General features: G+C 45.0%; 1 protein-coding gene and 1 non-coding gene across 3 annotated transcripts; one reads left to right on the top strand and one right to left on the bottom strand.

Moving 5' to 3' along the window:
* Positions 1–4,947: 4,947 nt before the first annotated feature.
* trnae-cuc (transfer RNA glutamic acid (anticodon CUC)) lies at positions 4,948–5,019 on the bottom strand. Its single transcript has one exon. It is a non-coding gene; the product is annotated as a tRNA-Glu (tRNA).
* Positions 5,020–6,931: 1,912 nt separating this feature from the next.
* Positions 6,932–17,302, top strand: LOC135503877 (pancreatic progenitor cell differentiation and proliferation factor B-like). Of its 2 annotated transcripts, none has more exons than XM_064922046.1 (5): positions 6,932–7,147; positions 9,369–9,457; positions 11,766–11,843; positions 14,273–14,372; positions 16,750–17,302. In XM_064922046.1, the coding sequence occupies exons 2-5, from the start codon at positions 9,403–9,405 to the stop codon at positions 16,895–16,897; spliced, it is 381 nt and encodes a 126-aa protein (XP_064778118.1). In that variant the 5' UTR covers positions 6,932–7,147; positions 9,369–9,402; the 3' UTR covers positions 16,898–17,302. The 2 variants fall into 2 exon arrangements, with proteins under 2 accessions (XP_064778118.1, XP_064778119.1); XM_064922047.1 differs by lacking the exon at positions 6,932–7,147 and adding an exon at positions 8,970–9,203.
* The last annotated feature ends 1,835 nt before the right edge of the window (positions 17,303–19,137 follow it).

The raw sequence follows: 19,137 nt of genomic DNA, 5'->3' as shown, positions 1-19,137 counted from the left end.
GACAGTATTGTCAGCTAAGCTAGCCAGTCTAATAGAGATCAATGTGGGGTGGTTAAATTGTGTATTGTTGTAGTTGGTACATAATCTGATTCCACCAGTATGTGTTTTCCAACCCCGAGGTTTGCACAAGGTGGAGGTAAATTGGAAGAAAACGTTTACAAGCGGACGGCTAGGCTGGTGGAGGTAACTTTGAAAAAGACGTTTACAAGTGGACGGCTAGGCTGGTGGAGGTAACTTTGAAAAAGACGTTTACAAGCGGACGGCTAGGCTGGTGGAGGTAACTTTGAAAAAGACGTTTACAAGTGGACGGCTAGGCTGGTGGAGGTAACTTTGAAAAAGACGTTTACAAGCAGACGGCTAGGCTGGTGGAGGTAACTTTGAAAAAGACGTTTACAAGTGGACTAGGCAGGTGGAGGTAACTTTGAAAAAGACGTTTACAAGTGGACGGCTAGGCTGGTGGAGGTAACTTTGAAAAAGACGTTTACAAGCGGACGGCTAGGCAGGTGGAGGTAACTTTGAAAAAGACGTTTACAAGCAGACGGCTAGGCTGGTGGAGGTAACTTTGAAAAAGACGTTTACAAGTGGACGGCTAGGCAGGTGGAGGTAACTTTGAAAAAGACGTTTACAAGTGGACGGCTAGGCTGGTGGAGGTAACTTTGAAAAAGACGTTTACAAGCGGACGGCTAGGCTGGTGGAGGTAACTTTGAAAAAGACGTTTACAAGTGGACGGCTAGGCTGGTGGAGGTAACTTTGAAAAAGACGTTTACAAGCAGACGGCTAGGCTGGTGGAGGTAACTTTGAAAAAGACGTTTACAAGTGGACGGCTAGGCTGGTGGAGGTAACTTTGAAAAAGACGTTTACAAGTGGACGGCTAGGCTGGTGGAGGTAACTTTGAAAAAGACGTTTACAAGTGGACGGCTAGGCTGGTGGAGGTAACTTTGAAAAAAAAAAAAACGTTTACAAGCGGACGGCTAAACTTGGCATAAACATGAATTGGGTTTATATGTTTATATGGGTTTGTGTTATGGGGTTCCAGATGGTTAGATGTAGCCCGAGGACCACAGAGAACCTTCCAGAACATATCCCAGAACATATCATACATTTAGTCTACTTTTTCTCTGGAGTCCACAAGCTCTGTCAGGTTGGATGGGGAGCGTCGCTGCACAGCTATTTTCAGGTCTCTCCAGAGATGTTGAATCGGGTTCAAGTCCGGGCTCTGGCTGGTCCACTCAAGGAAATTCAGACTTGTCCCGAAGCCACTCCTGCATTGTCTTGGCTGTGTGCTTAGGGTCGTTGTCCTGTTTGAAGGTGAACCTTCGCCCCCAGTCTGAGGTCCTGAGCGTTTAGGAGCAGGTTTTCTTCAAGGATCTCTCTGCACTTTGTGCCATTCATCTTTCCCTTTATCCCGACTAGTCTCCCAGTCTCTGCACTGAAAAACACCTCCGCAGCATGATGCTGCCACCACCATGCTTCACTGTAGGGATGGTGCCAGGTTTCCTCCAGACATGACACTTGACATTCAGGCCAAAGAGTTCAATCTTGATTTCATCAGACCAGGGAATCTTGTTTCTCATGGTCTGAGATTCTTTAGGTGCCTTTTGGCAAATTCCAAGCGGCTTGTCATGTGGCTTTTACTGAGGAGTGGCTTCCGTCTGGCCACTCTACCATTAAGGCCTGATTGGTGGAGTGCTGCAGAGATTTTTGTCCTTCTGGAATGTTCTCCCGTCTCCACAGAGGAACTCTAGAGCTCTGTCAGAGTGACCATTGTGTTCTTGGTCACCTCCCTAACCAATGCCCTTCTTCACCAATTGCTCAGTTTGGCCGGCCAGCCAGCTCTAGGACGAGTCTTGGTGGTTCCAAACTTCTTTCATTTAAGAATGATGGAGGCCACTGTGTTCTTTTGGACCTTCAATGCTGCAGACATTTTTTGTTACTATTCCCCAGATCAGTGCCTTGACACAATCCTGTCTCGGAGCTCTAAGGACAATTCCCTCAACCTCATGGCTTTGTTTTTGCTCTGACATGCACTGTGGGATCTTTTATAGACAGGTGTGTCCCTTTTCTAAATCATGTCCAATCAATTGAATGTACCACAGGTGGACTCCAATCTAGTTGTAGAAACATCTCAAGGATGATCAATGGAAACAGGATGCACCTGAGCTCAATTTCAAGTCTCATAGCGAAGGGCCTGAATACTTATCTAAATAAGGTATTTCTGTTTTGTTTTTTGTTTTTTTTTTGCAAACATTTCTAAAAATATGTTTTCGCTTTGTCATTATGGGATATTGTGTGTAGATTGCTGAGGATTTTTTATTTATTTAATCCATTTTAGAATGAGGCTGTAACGTAACAAAATGTGGAAAAAGTCAAGAGGTCTGAATAGTTTCCAAAGGCACTGTATATCAAATCAACAACTCAAGCACACCATTGTGTTAACGTGGCATGTCTGAGGACTGGCAGCATTAGGTCAGTCTCCTGCATCAACATGGCTTTGTTGACACTCTGATGTTATTATAGCCACGTCCCATGAGAGTCCAGCAGGTCAGCCTGGCTCCATCAACTCACTTAGGATGGAGATGTGTCGTCCACAATTTAGCGACCAGTTAGATCTACTATCTCTATTATATTATGACAGACCAGCTATATCTACTGTCTCTATTATAATATGACAGACCAGCTAGATCTACTATCTCTATTATATTATGACAGACCAGCTATATCTACTGTCTCTATTATATTATGACAGACCAGCAAGATCTACTGTCTCTATTATATTATGACAGACCAGCAAGATCTACTGTCTCTATTGTACTATGACAGACCAGTTAGATCTATTGTCTCTATTATATTATGACAGACCAGCAAGATCTACTGTCTCTATTGTACTATGACAGACCAGCTAGATCTACTGTCTCTATTATATTATGACAGACCAGCTAGATCTACTGGTCTGTCAGGCCGCTGTGTTACTGTCAGGCCGCTGTGTTACTGTCAGGCCGCTGTGCTACTGTCAGGCCGCTGTGTTACAGTCAGGCCGCTGTGTTACAGACAGGCCGCTGTGTTACTGTCAGGCCGCTGTGCTACTGTCAGGCCGCTGTGTTACTGTCAGGCCGCTGTGTTACAGACAGGCCGCTGTGTTACTGTCAGGCCGCTGTGTTACTGTCAGGCCGCTGTGTTACAGTCAGGCCGCTGTGTTACAGCCAGGCCGCTGTGCTACTGTCAGGCCGCTGTGTTACTGTCAGGCCGCTGTGTTACTGTCAGGCCGCTGTGTTACTGTCAGGCCGCTGTGTTACTGTCAGGCCGCTGTGCTACAGACAGGCCGCTGTGTTACAAACAGGCGCTGTTTTACTGTCAGGCCGCTGTGTTACTGTCAGGCCGCTGTGTTACTGTCAGGCCGCTGTGTTACTGTCAGGCCGCTGTGTTACTGTCAGGCCGCTGTGCTACAGACAGGCCGCTGTGTTACAAACAGGCGCTGTTTTACTGTCAGGCCGCTGTGTTACTGTCAGGCTGCTGTGTTACTGTCAGGCCGCTGTGTTACTGTCAGGCTGCTGTGTTACTGTCAGGCCGCTGTGTTACAGTCAGGCCGCTGTGTTACAGTCAGGCCGCTGTGTTACTGTCAGGCCGCTGTGTTACTGTCAGGCCGCTGTGTTACTGTCAGGCCGCTGTGCTACAGACAGGCTGCTGTGCTACAGACAGGCCTATGTCCAGCTGGATGTGTCCAGCTGGATGTTGTGAACTATGTCTAGCTGGGAAAGGATGCTGTGACCTTTGTCCAGCTGGTTAAGGATGTTGTGAACTATGTCTAGCTGGGAAAGCAGTACAGCCCTCCAGGCTGTATCCACCACTATGTCTGGAGACCCAGCCTTGCTCCATGCTCTTTTAGTAAATCCTATACATCCTGGAATCCTTACTGTCCGTTAAGACAAGGCTTCCATTTGGCAGTTTTCTGAAGCAGGGCGCCATGTTTGCTGTGAAAATAAAAGGGATACGTTTATATTTAATAAACATAAAATTATATCCATTTTAAATCACAGTGAGCTGACTGGATTAAATGATATCCATTTTAAAATTACAATGAGCAGACTGGATTAAATGATATCCATTTTAAAATCACAGTGGGCAGACTGGATTAAATTATATCCATTTTAAATCACAGTGAGCAGACTGGATTAAATGATATCCATTTTAAATCACAGTGAGCAGACTGGATTAAATGATGGAACAATAAAATGAAGTGTATAAACTCCAGCTCCCTATGTTGTTACCTCTAGTTACTTACTGAAGCATATATTGACCACAAACCCACACACAATAGTCACACCAACATAAGCAAGTGCAAAGCATATCGCTTGTGCGTTTTCATTCATAATTAACACAATGACCCTAGCCTATTTGTTACCAAGACAGTATTTTCCCTATTAATTTACCCTATAACTATGTCTAGTTCAATTAGGTACATGAATAAAAAATATATAAATTGATAGAGTTACTGTAGTTACACAGTCTGTAAATCTCGTTATCTGTGCTAACATGTTACTGTAGTTTAATACACTGATTTTACCTGTTAGATATTCCCGATCGATGATGATCAATGAAAACAGCATACAACAAAACATCGTAGCGACTTTAGAAAAGAAAGATGACTCGCGAAAATTACATGAGAGGAAATATATTTTTCCATGGCCCTCTTCTGGCGTTTAAAGGTCCCGCCATAGCTCTATCCTCATTCGTCAATTCTGGGTTTCCTCTTGGTTGCACTGGCGTCTCGGATTGGTTGGCGAGTGCAATTCTTGGTGGGAGACGGTGATCTGATTGGTTGTCATAACCAGACATTTCCTCGACTCACGTTTGTTAGGGGCGCGGCGCCTTCGTTTTTAGACAGTTACCTGTATAATGTGGATGCTTCTGAAAACTTCAGACTTGAGGTCTGGTGATAAAAAATGGTTGTTCCCTGACCGGGAATCGAACCCGGGCCGCGGCGGTGAGAGCGCCGAATCCTAACCACTAGACCACCAGGGAAACTGAAAGGTTCTGTAGTTGTAATTGTTTATAACTGTTGATAACTATACTGACTAACAATATATACGCAATATGTAACAATTTCAAAGTTTTTACTGAGTTAAATTTCATAGAAGGAAATCAGTCAATTTAAATGAATTCAATAGGCCCTACCCTAATCTATGGATTACACATGACTGGGCAGTGGCGCAACCATGGCTGGGCCTGGAAGGTCATAGGCCCACCCACTTGGGAGCTAAGCGTGAGAGCCAGGCCCAGCCAATTAAATGGGCATTATTATAGAGTGATTATAGAGTCACTTTAACTCCATGTACATGTACGTATTACCTTAATTACCTAGACTAACCGGTGCCCCGCATATTGACTCTGTAGCGGTACACCCTGTATAAAGCCTCACTACTGTTATTTTACTGCTGCTGTTTAATTATTTGTTACTTTTATTTTCATGTATTTTTTTACTTAATTATTTTTTACTTTAACATATTTTTTTCTTAAAACTGCATTGACCCCCCCCCCCCCCCACCTAAAATAACATAACCAAATCTAACTGCCTGTAGCTCAGGACCTGAAGCAAGTATTCTTGTTACCATTTGAAAGGAAACACTTTAAAGTTTGTTCAAATGTGAAATGAATGTAGAATAATATAACACATTAGATCTGGTAAAAGATAATACAAAGAAAAAAACATGAATCATTTTGTATTTTTTTGTACCGTCATCTTTAAAATGCAAGAGAAGGGCCATAAAATATTATTCCAGCCCAGGCGCAATATAGTCTATGTGCAAAGTTTTAGACTGATCCAATGAACCATTGCATATCTGTTCAAAATGTTGTATCAAGACTGCCCAAATGTGCCTAATTGGTTTATTAACAAATGTTCAAGTTCATAATTGTGCACTCTCCTCAAACAATAGCATGGTATTATTTTACCGTAATAGATACTGTTAATTGGACAGTGCAGTTAGATTGACAAGAATTTAAGCTTTCTGCCCATATCAGATATGTCTATGTCCTGGGAAATGTTCATTAGCCTACGTTAGCTTAACCGTCCCATGGGGGGGACACCAATCCTGTAGACGTTTAATTAAGGGCTTGGAAGTAAGCATTTCACTGTAAGGTGAAGGCCTGTTGTATTTGGCGCATGTGACAAATAACACATTATTTGATTATTGCAGACGGATAGTCTCAGATGATCCCGCAGGTGAGGAAACTGTATGTGGAGGTCCTGGGCTGGCGTGGTTTTACACGTGGTCTGCGGATGTGAGACCGGTAGGACGTACTGACAAATTCTCTAAAACAATGTTGGACGCAGCATACCGTAGAGAAATGAACATTCAATTCTCTTGCAACAGCTCTGTTGGACATTCCCGCAGTCAGCATGCCAATTCCACGCTCCCTCAATTTAAGACATCTGTGGCATTGTACTGTGTGACAAAACTGCAAATGTTAGTGGCCTTTTATTGTCCCCAGCACAAGGTGCACCTGTGTAATAATCGTGCTGTTTCATCAGCCTCTTGATATGTCACACATGTCAAGTGGTTGGATTATCTTGGCAAAGGAGAAATGTTAAATTACAGGGATGGAAATCAATTTGTGCTGACAATTTGAGAGAAATAAGTTGTTTGTGCATGTGAAACATTTCTGGGATATTTTATTTCAGCCCATGAAAACATGGGACCAACACTTTACATATTGTGTTTATAGTTTTGTTCAGTATAGTTTTATATATATATATTAATACTTTCGTCCTAGAGAATGCTGTATTGCTTTGGCAATATAAACATAGGTGTCCCATGCCAATAAAGCCCTTAAATTGAATTGAAAATTGTATTGGATTTGCTGTTCACTTTTTTTTCTCCGGAGACAACTCAGCCAAGCCCACTGTGCGTTACCTAAGATCAAGCCCCTCCTTGTCTCGTCAGCTGTCGTCGCATCGTAGTATAAAAAGTCCTCGCCACCCTTCATTCGGGCAAGACATTTACTGCAGATATATTGTTGGATGTTTTTATTTATTTATTTACCCAAAAAGGTATTTTCAAATGGGCCCCGTCGCCTAGCGTTTCCTCTCCTAAGCCTCGCCGATTGAGTTGGGTGCTGTTAAACGTCAGCACGGCTGGGTAACAAAAAGGTGAGATATGATTGAAAACGGCTGTTTGATGATAAGAGATTAAAACGATGTTAGTTACTATAATGCTAGGAAAAAAAGATGCCCGGTTATGTTTTGGGACCTTTTTGTATACGGAAACGTCACGAAGTCCTCCTGATTTCCAGCCTATTTTTCTTTTCTTCTGTAGCTAATTTGTTTGTTGCTACGCTCAATTTTCATGTTATTGTGTGCCAATACTGCCAGGCAAGATTGTATTTTTTTATATAGGTGTTTCGTCCCTTTTCACCAACGAATGCCAACGACAGATCAAAGGTTTAGCGTAGTTAACGTTAGTCGAGCAAGCTTTGTTTTCTACAGCATACACAGACCAACACATTATGTTTGTTGTTCAAAACCCGTGTTTGTTTGTTTTTCACCCAAATTCCCAAGAATGAGAACCGTTGTCATTGTTAGCAAAACGGCTAGCAAAACAGATACGGCGCCGAGTTATCTAACGTAGTGTATCTAACGTAACGTAACGGAAGCGGTAGTTACAGGGTGGTTAGAGCGTTGGGACTAGTAACCGGAAGGTTGCAAGTTCAAATCCCCGAGCTGACCAGGTACAATTCTGTCCGTTCTGCCCCTGAACAGGCAGTTAACCCACTGTTCCAAGGCCGTCATTGAAAATAAGAATTTGTTCTTAACTGACTTGTCTAGTAAAATAAAGGTGAAATATTTTTATTTTTTAAGTGTCGTAACGTAGTGTATCGCAGCGAATGACTGCTGTTTTAAAACATGGGATTGCTGTAGGTCGACTGGCCCTGCATTCCCTGGGTTAAGCAACCCCGGATGTGAGGGATGCGTTTTTCATATGGGAAACAATTAAAGTAGTGTATTATGTGTTCGGTAGTAACGTTATTGGATGCCTAAAAGTCACAGACCTGATATCTGGCAACCACTAACATTTTGAGGCAGCATTGCCATTGATGATTGCGTAAATATATTTTAAGTCAGTTAAGAACAAATTCTTATTTTACAATGATGGCTTAAGTGTGAGAAGTAACCGTTTACTATTTGACTTATTACTTACTGTTTGTACTTAGCCACCCATGTATTCTGAGGCGCAATATCGTTACAAAAACGTGTGCAGTAATGTCTTATGGCGCTATTTCAGTACTTGAATTGTATATATTTGAATGTAATGTTTTTCAGTTGTAATGCACACGTTGAATGACTGTATTAATACATTCAACTTGTAGTTAATTACTTAAAATTGACTGAATATTCCGTTCTGCTAAGTCATAATTAAACGCAATTCATATATTCAGTTTCAATATGGTAGATGTTGCATTTGTTTCACGTTTACAAACCATTTTAAGTTAATCAATGTTTCATATATTAACCTTCTCCGACGCATTCTGGTTTTGAGTTTGAATTTAAACTGAGACATCCTTACACTTTGCCTGCCAGGAAAGTTAAGAGAACAGAGAATCAAACGCTTTGACTATAACCTGTTATGACCCCATTCTTGGAAGTTAAAACTCTGCAACATGGACGTGTTTTCTGTTCCCATCTATTGTGCTCATAGGCGCCTTAGAAGGGAGTGTCCCGCACAAAAAAAAAAAATAAATAGTTGAAAGCCCTTCTGAGAATAAAGTTATCACTCCCTATTTTAATGTTGCTCATGTGACTAACTAGGTTCAAACCAGGTCTTCGGCATGTCACGACTGTTAGCACACTTGGCTAAAGCCCATAGGGCTGCGTTCAGGAAGCTGTCAAGTCTTAGTCCCCAGCAAGGTTACTCATCAAGGGAGTGGTTCAACAAAGCTGCGTCTCACCTCCTACACAGATCACAGTACCTCTATAACTGACTGTTTGAAAGCAGGTGAGCTGCACAACACTGTGTGGCACACAGGAGGGGTCTGTGCACCCCACTTAATGAGTGGCAACGGGGTGGGGGGGTTGTGATTACCAGACTGACTACCGCATATAGCAAACATTCATGTAAGCTAGCGAGGCTAAGACGTGTGTGTGTGTGTTTGACTGATGGGGTTCTAACTCAGGTCTCCTGTGTACCAGACAACTTTTCAGGGCTCCGGTAAGTTATTTATCATATGGGTGTGGTCACCGACCTCCTTGAAAAGACTCAAATAATAATAATAATGTAAAATGATGGTATTCAAATACAACTTATGTTGGCACAGAAATTGTTCGATAGTCTTATATGTACCAATGTGTCTGACTCAAACGTCCTTCCTTCCAGGGTTTCTAACGCATGATTCAACAAGTTCGTGAGAATGGCAGCGATCAACGCAGGCGGCTCTCTTGTGGCAACCCATGACTACCACCGACGTGAGTAGCTCTTGGGCGTGGATCTTATCTTTACAGACTTATAGCCCTCAGGCCCTAAATCAATCAAGCTCTGTGATTTAAAAAAAAAAAAAAATCCTTTGTCTTCAGAAAGAGATTTTATAAGTTATGATGTTTCATTTCCGCCCTCGACAGTAGTGTGTTCTCAAGCCCTCTCATATCCCCTGAACTTAGCACAAACAGTTCTGGGACTGTTTGTGCTATCTTGCCAACCGTGATGTCACTGTTACACCAAACATGACAAGGAGTTGATAAGTCCGCACAAACAGATATGTGTAACTCATGCTAGTTGTCTCGTCAGGATTTCCCAAACTCCGCCCCCCCCCCCCCTCCCCTCGGTGCACATTTTTATTTTCTGCCCTGTGACTACAGCTGATTCAGATAATCAAAGCTGGATGAGTTGGTAATCTGGGGCAAATTCCAAAACGTGGCCCCAGGAACGAGTTTGAGGAAATCCTGCCTTATGTGATGGACAGGACTGGTTCCTCTTGTATTAGGTGGTGTGTGGGGGGGGGGGGGGGCTTGTTTTGCCTTGTCTAACCCTAGACTATGACAGAGTGGTTTCTCTTGTATTAGGTGGCGGGGGGCTTGTTTTGCCCTGTCTAACCCTAGACTATGACAGTGGTTTCTCTTGTATTAGGTGGGGGGGGGCTTGTTTTGCCCTGTCTAACCCTAGACTATGACAGAGTGGTTTCTCTTGTATTAGGTGGGGGGGTGCTTGTTTTGCCCTGTCTAACCCTAGACTATGACAGAGTGGTTTCTCTTGTATTAGGGGGGGGGGGGGGGGCTTGTTTTGCCCTGTCTAACCCTAGACTATGACAGTGGTTTCTCTTGTATTAGGTGGTGGGGGGGGGGGGGCTTGTTTTGCCCTGTCTAACCCTAGACTATGACAGTGGATTCTCTTGTATTAGGTGGGGGGGGGGGGGGCTTGTTTTGCCCTGTCTAACCCTAGACTATGACAGTGGTGTCTCTTGTATTAGGGGGGCTTGTCTAACCCTAGACTATGGCTTTGTATTAGGTGGGGGGGGCTTGTCTAACCCTAGACTATGACAGTGGTTTCTCTTGTATTAGGTGGGGGGGCTTGTTTTGCCCTGTCTAACCCTAGACTATGACAGTGGTGTCTCTTGTATTAGGTGGCGGGGGGGGCCTTGTCTAACCCTAGACTATGACAGTGGTTTCTCTTGTATTAGGTGGTGGGGGCTTGTTTTGCCCTGTCTAACCCTAGACTATGACAGTGGTTTCTCTTGTATTAGGTGTGGGGGGGGCTTGTTTTGCCCTGTCTAACCCTAGACTATGACAGTGGTTTCTGTGTATTAGGTGGGGGGGGGGGGGCTTGTTTTGCCCTGTCTAACCCTAGACTATGACAGTGGTTTTCTGTGTATTAGGTGGGGGGGGCTTGTTTTGCCCTGTCTAACCCTAGACTATGACAGTGGTTTCTCTTGTATTAGGTGGGGGGGGCTTGTTTTGCCCTGTCTAACCCTAGACTATGACAGTGGTGTCTCTTGTATTAGGTGGTGTGGGGGGGGGGGGCTTGTTTTGCCCTGTCTAACCCTAGACTATGACAGTGGTTTCGCTTGTATTAGGTGGGGGGGCTTGTTTTGCCCTGTATAACCCTAGACTATGACAGAGTGGTTTCTCTTGTAGGTGGGGGGGCGGGGGGGGCTTGTTTTGCCCTGTCTAACCCTAGACTATGACAGAGTGGATTCTCTTGTATTAGGTGGTTGGGGGCTTGTTTTGCCCTGTCTAACCCTAGACTATGACAGAGTGGATTCTCTTGTATTAGGTGAGGGGGGGCTTGTTTTGCCCTGTCTAACCCTAGACGGTTTACTTTACAGCTCACCTGCAAGGTGGCACAAGCAACAATTTATTATAATGACAGTGGTTTCTCTTGTATTAGGGGGCTTGTTTTGCCCTGTCTAACCCTAGACTATGACAGTGGTTTCTCTTGTATTGGGGGGTGGGGGGGGCTTGTTTTGCCCTGTCTATGACAGAGTGGATTCTCTTGTATTAGGTAAGCTGGGGGGCTTGTCTTGCCCTGTCTAACCCTAGACTATGACAGAGTGGATTCTCTTGAGGCAACAGTATGCAGTTGTTGGGATCTTACCTCTTTGGTCATGAATTACCTGGTCATGAATGGGTTGCAATTCTATTGTCCTATCCTGATACGGTGATGAGATTATGGATGGATTCTGTGATTTAATGTCCCGGGAAAGAGCTTGTGAGGGTGTATTTTGTTAGCGTTGTCCTCTCGTCTAACCTTCACATTACTAATGTGTTGGTTTTTTTCCAGGGCGCATCGGCTCCACCTCCAGCAGCAGCTCCTGTGGCAGTTCAGAGTACAGCGGGGAAATCATTCCACATCATCCAGGTACACAATCAAGTGCAAAATGTCAAATTGTACCAAAAAATAGTTTTGATCAAGGATATACGGTTTACTTTACAGCTCACCTGCAAGGTGGCACCAAGCAACAATTTATTAACAATGACCGACTGGTGTTTTGTTGTGTCAAAATGGCTTGACAGTTATAATTGACTTATGAAGCTTGTGTTTAGGAATTTGTTCAAATGATTAGTGGTGAGGACTCAACCTAAGCTTCTTACCCCGTGTTGCTTGTTTTAAGCTGGGTTTTCTGTACAGCGCTTTGTGACATCAGCTGATGTAAGAAGGGGCTTTATAAATCAATTTGATTGATAAACGCATCTCAACTCCCGACAGTGACGAGCACATTGTTCTCTTGTTTAAATGTTTGCTGTTGCTTTAAATGTGTTTTGTGGGCACTCTTACGTTCCGTCTTACGCTAGCAATTATTGTTAAGGTTATCATCTTCCCTACACGTTTGCTGCATCCGCTTAGGCATTTCTGTTTCGTGAGATGTTCATTTAGCCTACTGTTTTCTTACCCTCTGAATGGGCGCGACGGTTATTGTGCACATGAACGTTCACAAGACTCTTGAGGTCGAACAGTCCCCATTGAACAGTAATTGGTGTCTTGTGTACAGTTGGCTATGTGATTTACAGCCTATGATTATGAAGTCAAACGCACATTTCCATGGGTTAATGGTCTGGAGAAATCACAGCGCAAGGTAGTCACCCAGCCGCGTGTGTGTAGGTAGGCAATGATTGTTCTCTTACAACCACAAACTGCAACAGTTAATGGTTTGTCACCTACAGTGGAGCCTAGCCCTTAAACCTGGTGATGCGCGGTGACATAAGGTTGCCTTGCTATGAGTGGACTCAGACGACGCGTCGGCTCAGCTAGGGTGAACACGTGTCCCAGGTTGTGTGGGGACAGTCCTAACACCACTGAAGCTACGCGTGATGTTTGTTAAACGTAGGCCTAATCGCCCAATCATGTCGTAGTGGGAGAGAAACAGGCTGACCAGAGATGGGGAGAAATTTCTCAAATCCTTTCGGGCTGAACTTGGAGTAGAGTTGGGGCTAATTACTTACAGAATGTGTGCTTCCGATGAAGAGCTACAAATATTAGGCTGGAAGGTAATTTCTTAACTTGTGAGACTCTCGTTGCTCATTAGAAGTGATGTTAGATTTGATACTGGAGCTAAGCATTTTACTTTATATCGGTGGGCTGATGCCTGTTTCACTTTATCAGAAGCACGTGACCAATGCTGTCGGACTTTTTCTTTCTTTAAACAAACACCTGTTTGGTAGAAGACAGAAGCTGTGCACTCGCTACTGGGGGTGGGGACGTCATCTATAATTTAGCTGCTCTAAATTATTTTGCCCAACAGGTGTCACTAGTGTACACTGATCAAAGCCTCGTGCAATGAACCTATTTTCAACAATTGGCTGATAGTTCGAGATACTGAAAAAGGGGATGGCAAAACGTCTTACATTTGTTTGTGGTCTCAGGGAATGTATCCTCGGCCAAATATTCAGACTTTCATAACGGCCATACATGTGGTCTCTCATTTCAATTAGTGCTGCCGTTGGGTTCGGCGGAGCATCTCTTGACAGCTTCTCAGTGGCGCTTGTTTAGTAATGTTGGCTGAAAGCTGAATCTTTTAAAAAAATCTTTTTTTTTTATGATTTAGTATTCTATATAACACAACCAACTATAATAGCATGTTACTGTTACACCAAAAAACACATTTGTCATTTTTAAAGGATGGTTTGCTGAAATAGTCCCCCAAAATATGATCAAAACTCAACAGTGCCCAGCACTAGGCAGAATGCTGTGAGTTGAGTCAAAATACACAAAGGCTATATAGTTTAATAACCGGCTCACAAAATAAAGTAATTCAAGAACTAAATGCATATTCCCACGAAACCGCTCAAATGATTGGCATGCAGACAGTCTGGTCATTTCACTGGTAAAATATGAATCATCATCATTGACGATGCAATGGCCTATTTTTGAAATTGGGTATGCCTAACTTGGTGTTTGAGGGTATTACAAATGTAAAGTGTTCTTGAGTGAGACAATGTGTGGGCATAGGCAGACATTGCAATTTGAAGGATAAATTCTACAATATTTGATGGGGGCAGCTTTTGTATGTATGTAATATTGTCCTGCAAAATCATCCCGTTGAAGCACATTTGCATGTTTTTAAATGTGGTCACCCGAGCTCAGTCAGTTGACTTGTGATCTATTAGCTAAAGTGATGAACTGCAATTGTTTTTAATGTGACGTGGCATTTTGAGCAATGACCTGTTGAAACCTGGGAACAATTTACTGCACATTCAGTCATTACTCCAGAATTCCTGTTCTGTGCAGTAAACTGTCTGACGCGAGACCTTTTTTTGTAGTGTTTTGACTTTGTCCTAATCTGTTCCGAGGTCTGCCAAAACAAGACTCGGGACATTGGTGGTCCAGCTTCTTCTTTGGGAAGCAGAACCAGCCAGGAATGACCACTCTGACGGAGGAGGCCCAGCAGAAGTAAGTAGACTCGGGGAGAAGTGTGGTGTTTGAACTGGCTGTCATGGGGAGAAACAGGCTGACCAGCAACTGGCTGTCATGGGGAGAAACAGGCTGGCCAGCAACTGGCTGTCATAGTGGGAGAAACAGGCTGACCAGCAACTGGCTGTCATGGAGAGAAACAGGCTGACCAGCAACTGGCTGTCATGGAGAGAAACAGGCTGACCAGCAACTGGCTGTCATGGAGAGAAACAGGCTGACCAGCAACTGGCTGTCAGGGGAGAAACAGGCTGACCAGCAACTGGCTGTCATGGAGAGAAACAGGCTGACCAGCAACTGGCTGTCATAGTGGGAGAAACAGGCTGACCAGCAACTGGCTGTCATAGTGGGAGAAACAGGCTGACCAGCAACTGGCTGTCATAGTGGGAGAGAAACAGGCTGACCAGCAACTGGCTGTCATAGTGGGAGAAACAGGCTGACCAGCAACTGGCTGTCATAGTGGGAGACACAGGCTGACCAGCAACTGGCTGTCGTAGTGGGAGAAACAGGCTGACCAGCAACTGGCTGTCGTAGTGGGAGAAACAGGCTGACCAGCAACTGGCTGTCATAGTGGGAGAAACAGGCTGACCAGCAACTGGCTGTCATGGGGAGAAACAGGCTGGCCAGCAACTGGCTGTCATGGGGAGAAACAGGCTGGCCAGCAACTGGCTGTCATGGGGAGAAACAGGCTGGCCAGAAACTGGCTGTCATGGGGAGAAACAGGCTGACCAGCAACTGGTTGTCGTAGTGGGAGAAACAGGCTGACCAGCAACTGGTTGTCGTAGTGGGAGAGAAACAGGCTGACCAGCAACTGGCTGTCGTAGTGGGAGAGAAACAGGCTGACCAGCAACTGGCTGTCGTAGTGGGAGAGAAACAGGTTGACCAGCAACTGGCTGTCATAGTGGGAGAAACAGGCTGACCAGCAACTGGCTGTCATAGTGGGAGAAACAGGCTGACCAGCAACTGGCTGTCATAGTGGGAGAAACAGGCTGACCAGCAACTGGCTGTCATAGTGGGAGAAACAGGCTGACCAGCAACTGGCTGTCATAGTGGGAGAAACAGGCTGACCAGCAACTGGCTGTCATAGTGGGAGAAACAGGTTGACCAGCAACTGGCTGTCGTAGTGGGAGAGAAACAGGCTGACCAGCAACTGGCTGTCGTAGTGGGAGAAACAGGCTGACCAGCAACTGGCTGTCATAGTGGGAGAAACAGGCTGACCAGCAACTGGCTGTCATGGGGAGAAACAGGTTGACCAGCAACTGGCTGTCATGGGGAGAAACATGCTGACCAGCAACTGGCTGTCAGGGGAGAAACAGGCTGACCAGCAACTGGCTGTCGTAGTGGGAGAGAAACAGGCTGACCAGCAACTGGCTGTCATGGGGAGAAACAGGCTGACCAGCAACTGGCTGTCGTAGTGGGAGAGAAACAGGCTGACCAGCAACTGGCTGTCATGGAGAGAAACAGGCTGACCTTCAACTGGCTGTCATGGGGAGAAACAGGCTGACCAGCAACTGGCTGTCATGGAGAGAAACAGGCTGACCAGCAACTGGCTGTCGTAGTGGGAGAGAAACAGGTTGACCAGCAACTGGCTGTCGTAGTGGGAGAGAAACAGGCTGACCAGCAACTGGCTGTCATGGAGAGAAACAGGCTGACCATCAACTGGCTGTCATGGGGAGAAACAGGCTGACCATCAACTGGCTGTCATGGGGAGAAACAGGCTGACCAGCAACTGGCTGTCATGGAGAGAAACAGGCTGACCAGCAACTGGCTGTCGTAGTGGGAGAGAAACAGGTTGACCAGCAACTGGCTGTCGTAGTGGGAGAGAAACAGGCTGACCAGCAACTGGCTGTCGTAGTGGGAGAGAAACAGGCTGACCAGCAACTGGCTGTCATGGGGAGAAACAGGCTGACCAGCAACTGGCTGTCATGGGGAGAAACAGGCTGACCAGCAACTGGCTGTCGTAGTGGGAGAGAAACAGGCTGACCAGCAACTGGCTGTCATGGGGAGAAACAGGCTGACCAGCAACTGGTTGTCATGGAGAGAAACAGGCTACCCGACTTCACTCTAGAAGCAGTAAGGATACGGTCTGTCACCTCCATTTGACAATCCCACAGAACCAGTTTTTTTTTTATAAAGTGTTGCAAAACTTTTTTCAACGGTCGTACAGGGTGAACTCTCTGTAGCCTTATTAGGGCGTTGTCTTGCTTCCTGTATACTACCTCCCGACAACAGACGTGCATTTCTGGCACAGAGTAAGAAGTAATCATGGCATTTTTAATTTTTGTAACACGAAGCAAGTTGCACCCTGTTGAATACAACCCTGGATCTTTCTCTCTCAACCTCCCCTTCTCTTTTCCAGGACGGCGGCCATGACTCTGACCAACGGCCAGGTGACCTGCGTTGCCAGGGAGATGGTGATGAAGAGGCAGGTCAGCGACGTCGAGAGGTCCGAGTCGGCGAGTCCACCCCCTCCGGGAGGCTGCTTCCCCCCCCCTAAACCCTTTTAATTCTGTTCCATCCTCCACACTACATAGAAAGTATGAAGCAATGGATCAGGCATACAATATAGTATGCTAGCGTAGGTATTGGAACAGACCCCCCCTTTTAACCCTACACTATGGCTGCATCCCAAATAGCATTCTGTGCACTACTATTGACCGAAGCCCATTTGGTTTATGGTCAAAAGTAATTCATTATATCTGGTGCTGTTTAGGCTGTAACAACGTTCCCAACATCCACATTAGCAAACTACGGTAGAATGAATGTCAGTCACTCTGCTACTCGCTAAGTGTTATGGGTATTGGAACAATTATTTGTTTGTCTTAGTAAGACAGGCTGCCAATTTAACTTTTTTTGTATCTTTTTTTTTTTTTTTTTTTTTTCTATGACTAAAAATAAAATGAGAAACTATATTTTTTTTTGTACTTGGTGCACACACACACAACTTCTGTTATCTTGTCCATTTGGTCATACTGTGACTTCCAGATGTCCAGTACAGGTGGGCAAGCAGCCTGTTACTGTCAATGGAATTTATCGCTTTTGAAATACTGGAAAACGGTCTGCGTATGACGAACACAGCGTCAATTTTAACATGGCACTCAATGGCCTAGTCTTTCCTGCTGAGATACCGACCGGGCCGTGACTATGCAGTCTGCTACCGACCGGGCCGTGACTATGCAGTCTGCTACCGACCGGGCCGTGACTATGCAGTCTGCTACCGACCGGGCCGTGGCTGTGCAGTCTGCTACCGACCGGGCCGTGACTGTGCAGTCTGCTACCGACCGGGCCGTGACTATGCAGTCTGCTACCGACCGGGCCGTGACTATGCAGTCTGCTACCGACCGGGCCGTGACTATGCAGTCTGCTACCGACCGGGCCGTGACTATGCAGTCTGCTACCGACCGGGCCGTGGCTATGCATGCAGTCTGCTACCGACCGGGCCGTCGCTATGCATGCAGTCCACTACCTTTATGTGACCGTTGTGGCTCTGAAATACTAAAAAATTTGACCTTCTGCTAAGTAGAGAATAAACACACAAAATGGTGCCTCGCCGTCCATTCCTGCCATGCTGCGGCCTTTTTGGACGTTCCCTTAAGTATCCTGACGTCCTTGGACCGTACAGCCAATCGCTGTGTCAGATTTTACCACCAATGACAATTGTACCTTGTGAGGTGACAGCGTAGAGCCAGCACAGCAGATTTGTAACGGCCAGTTATCTTGCGTTAGCAAAGTGCATGAATCATCCACCTGAGGATTGGTCATTTTTTTCAGCTGTCTATTTCCTGTGTTTTGAGGGGTGCAAAATCCACTTGTCATTATGCATGCCACTAAACAATACATTAATTGCACTATAACGGTTCCCACAAACTGTTAGAGCCTACATAAAGCTGTCCCAGCAGCAAGGGTTTCCTTTCAGCTTCGTGGCGTGAATCCTCATCTGGCTATCAGCTGAGCCTTGTCTGGCAGCGACACAGTTTATTCAGCCTCGTTTACTGCCTTATTTAAAATGAAAATAAATAAAGCTAATATGTCAGACTTACTTAAACAAATGTGGTTTCTAACAATTTAAGCTGTACATGTAACAGTTTCGCTTCCGTCCCTACCTGGGCTCGAACCAGGGACCCTCTGCACACATCGACAACAGCCACCCTAGAAGCATCACTCCACAAAAGCTACGGCCCTTGCAGAGCAAAGGGGGAACAACTACTTCAAGGTCTCAGAGCGAGTGACGTTACCCGAATGAAACGCAATTAGCGCGCACCACCGCTAACTAGCTAGCCATTTCACACCAGTTACATGCATACTCTGGCATAAGGGAACAATGATGAAATCTGTCATTTTTATTACGACAATGAGCGAGCTAAGATGGATGTCGTCATGACTATCTGTTCAGCCCTTTTGAAATGTACAGTGACCGAATTCAGAACATGGGCCATTCTTAGTGTTCTCCCTGTACACCAAGTCAGAACCATAGGATACATTTTAAGGGAGAATTTAAGGAGACCAATGAAAGCTCTTACAAGAGTCAATGATTACATTTCTCTAAACAGGCTGTAGTCTAAATGTGCACCACCAAATCAAAACAGTAGGCTAAGTTATGAAGGAGAAAGGGACCAAATTATTAGAGGCACATGGGCAACTACACAACATACACATATTACTTAGCTACAGTATACATACAGTTGAAGTCAGAAGTTTACATACACCTTCGCCAAATACATTTAAACTCAGTTTTTCACAATTCCTG

This window comes from Oncorhynchus masou, chromosome 18 (assembly GCF_036934945.1).
Source record: "Oncorhynchus masou masou isolate Uvic2021 chromosome 18, UVic_Omas_1.1, whole genome shotgun sequence".
Taxonomy (NCBI): domain Eukaryota; kingdom Metazoa; phylum Chordata; class Actinopteri; order Salmoniformes; family Salmonidae; genus Oncorhynchus; species Oncorhynchus masou.
The sequence above is the reverse complement of the archived record's forward strand: the minus strand, read 5'-3'. Positions and strand labels throughout refer to the sequence as shown.

Coding starts and splice junctions, on each gene's coding strand:
- LOC135503877 (XM_064922046.1), top strand. CDS start 9,403: ATGGCAGCGATCAACGCAGGCGGCTCTCTTGTGGCAACCCATGACTAC. Junction 11,844..14,272: donor AATCATTCCACATCATCCAG/GTACACAATCAA, acceptor ATCTGTTCCGAG/GTCTGCCAAAACAAGACTCG. Junction 14,373..16,749: donor ACGGAGGAGGCCCAGCAGAA/GTAAGTAGACTC, acceptor TCTCTTTTCCAG/GACGGCGGCCATGACTCTGA.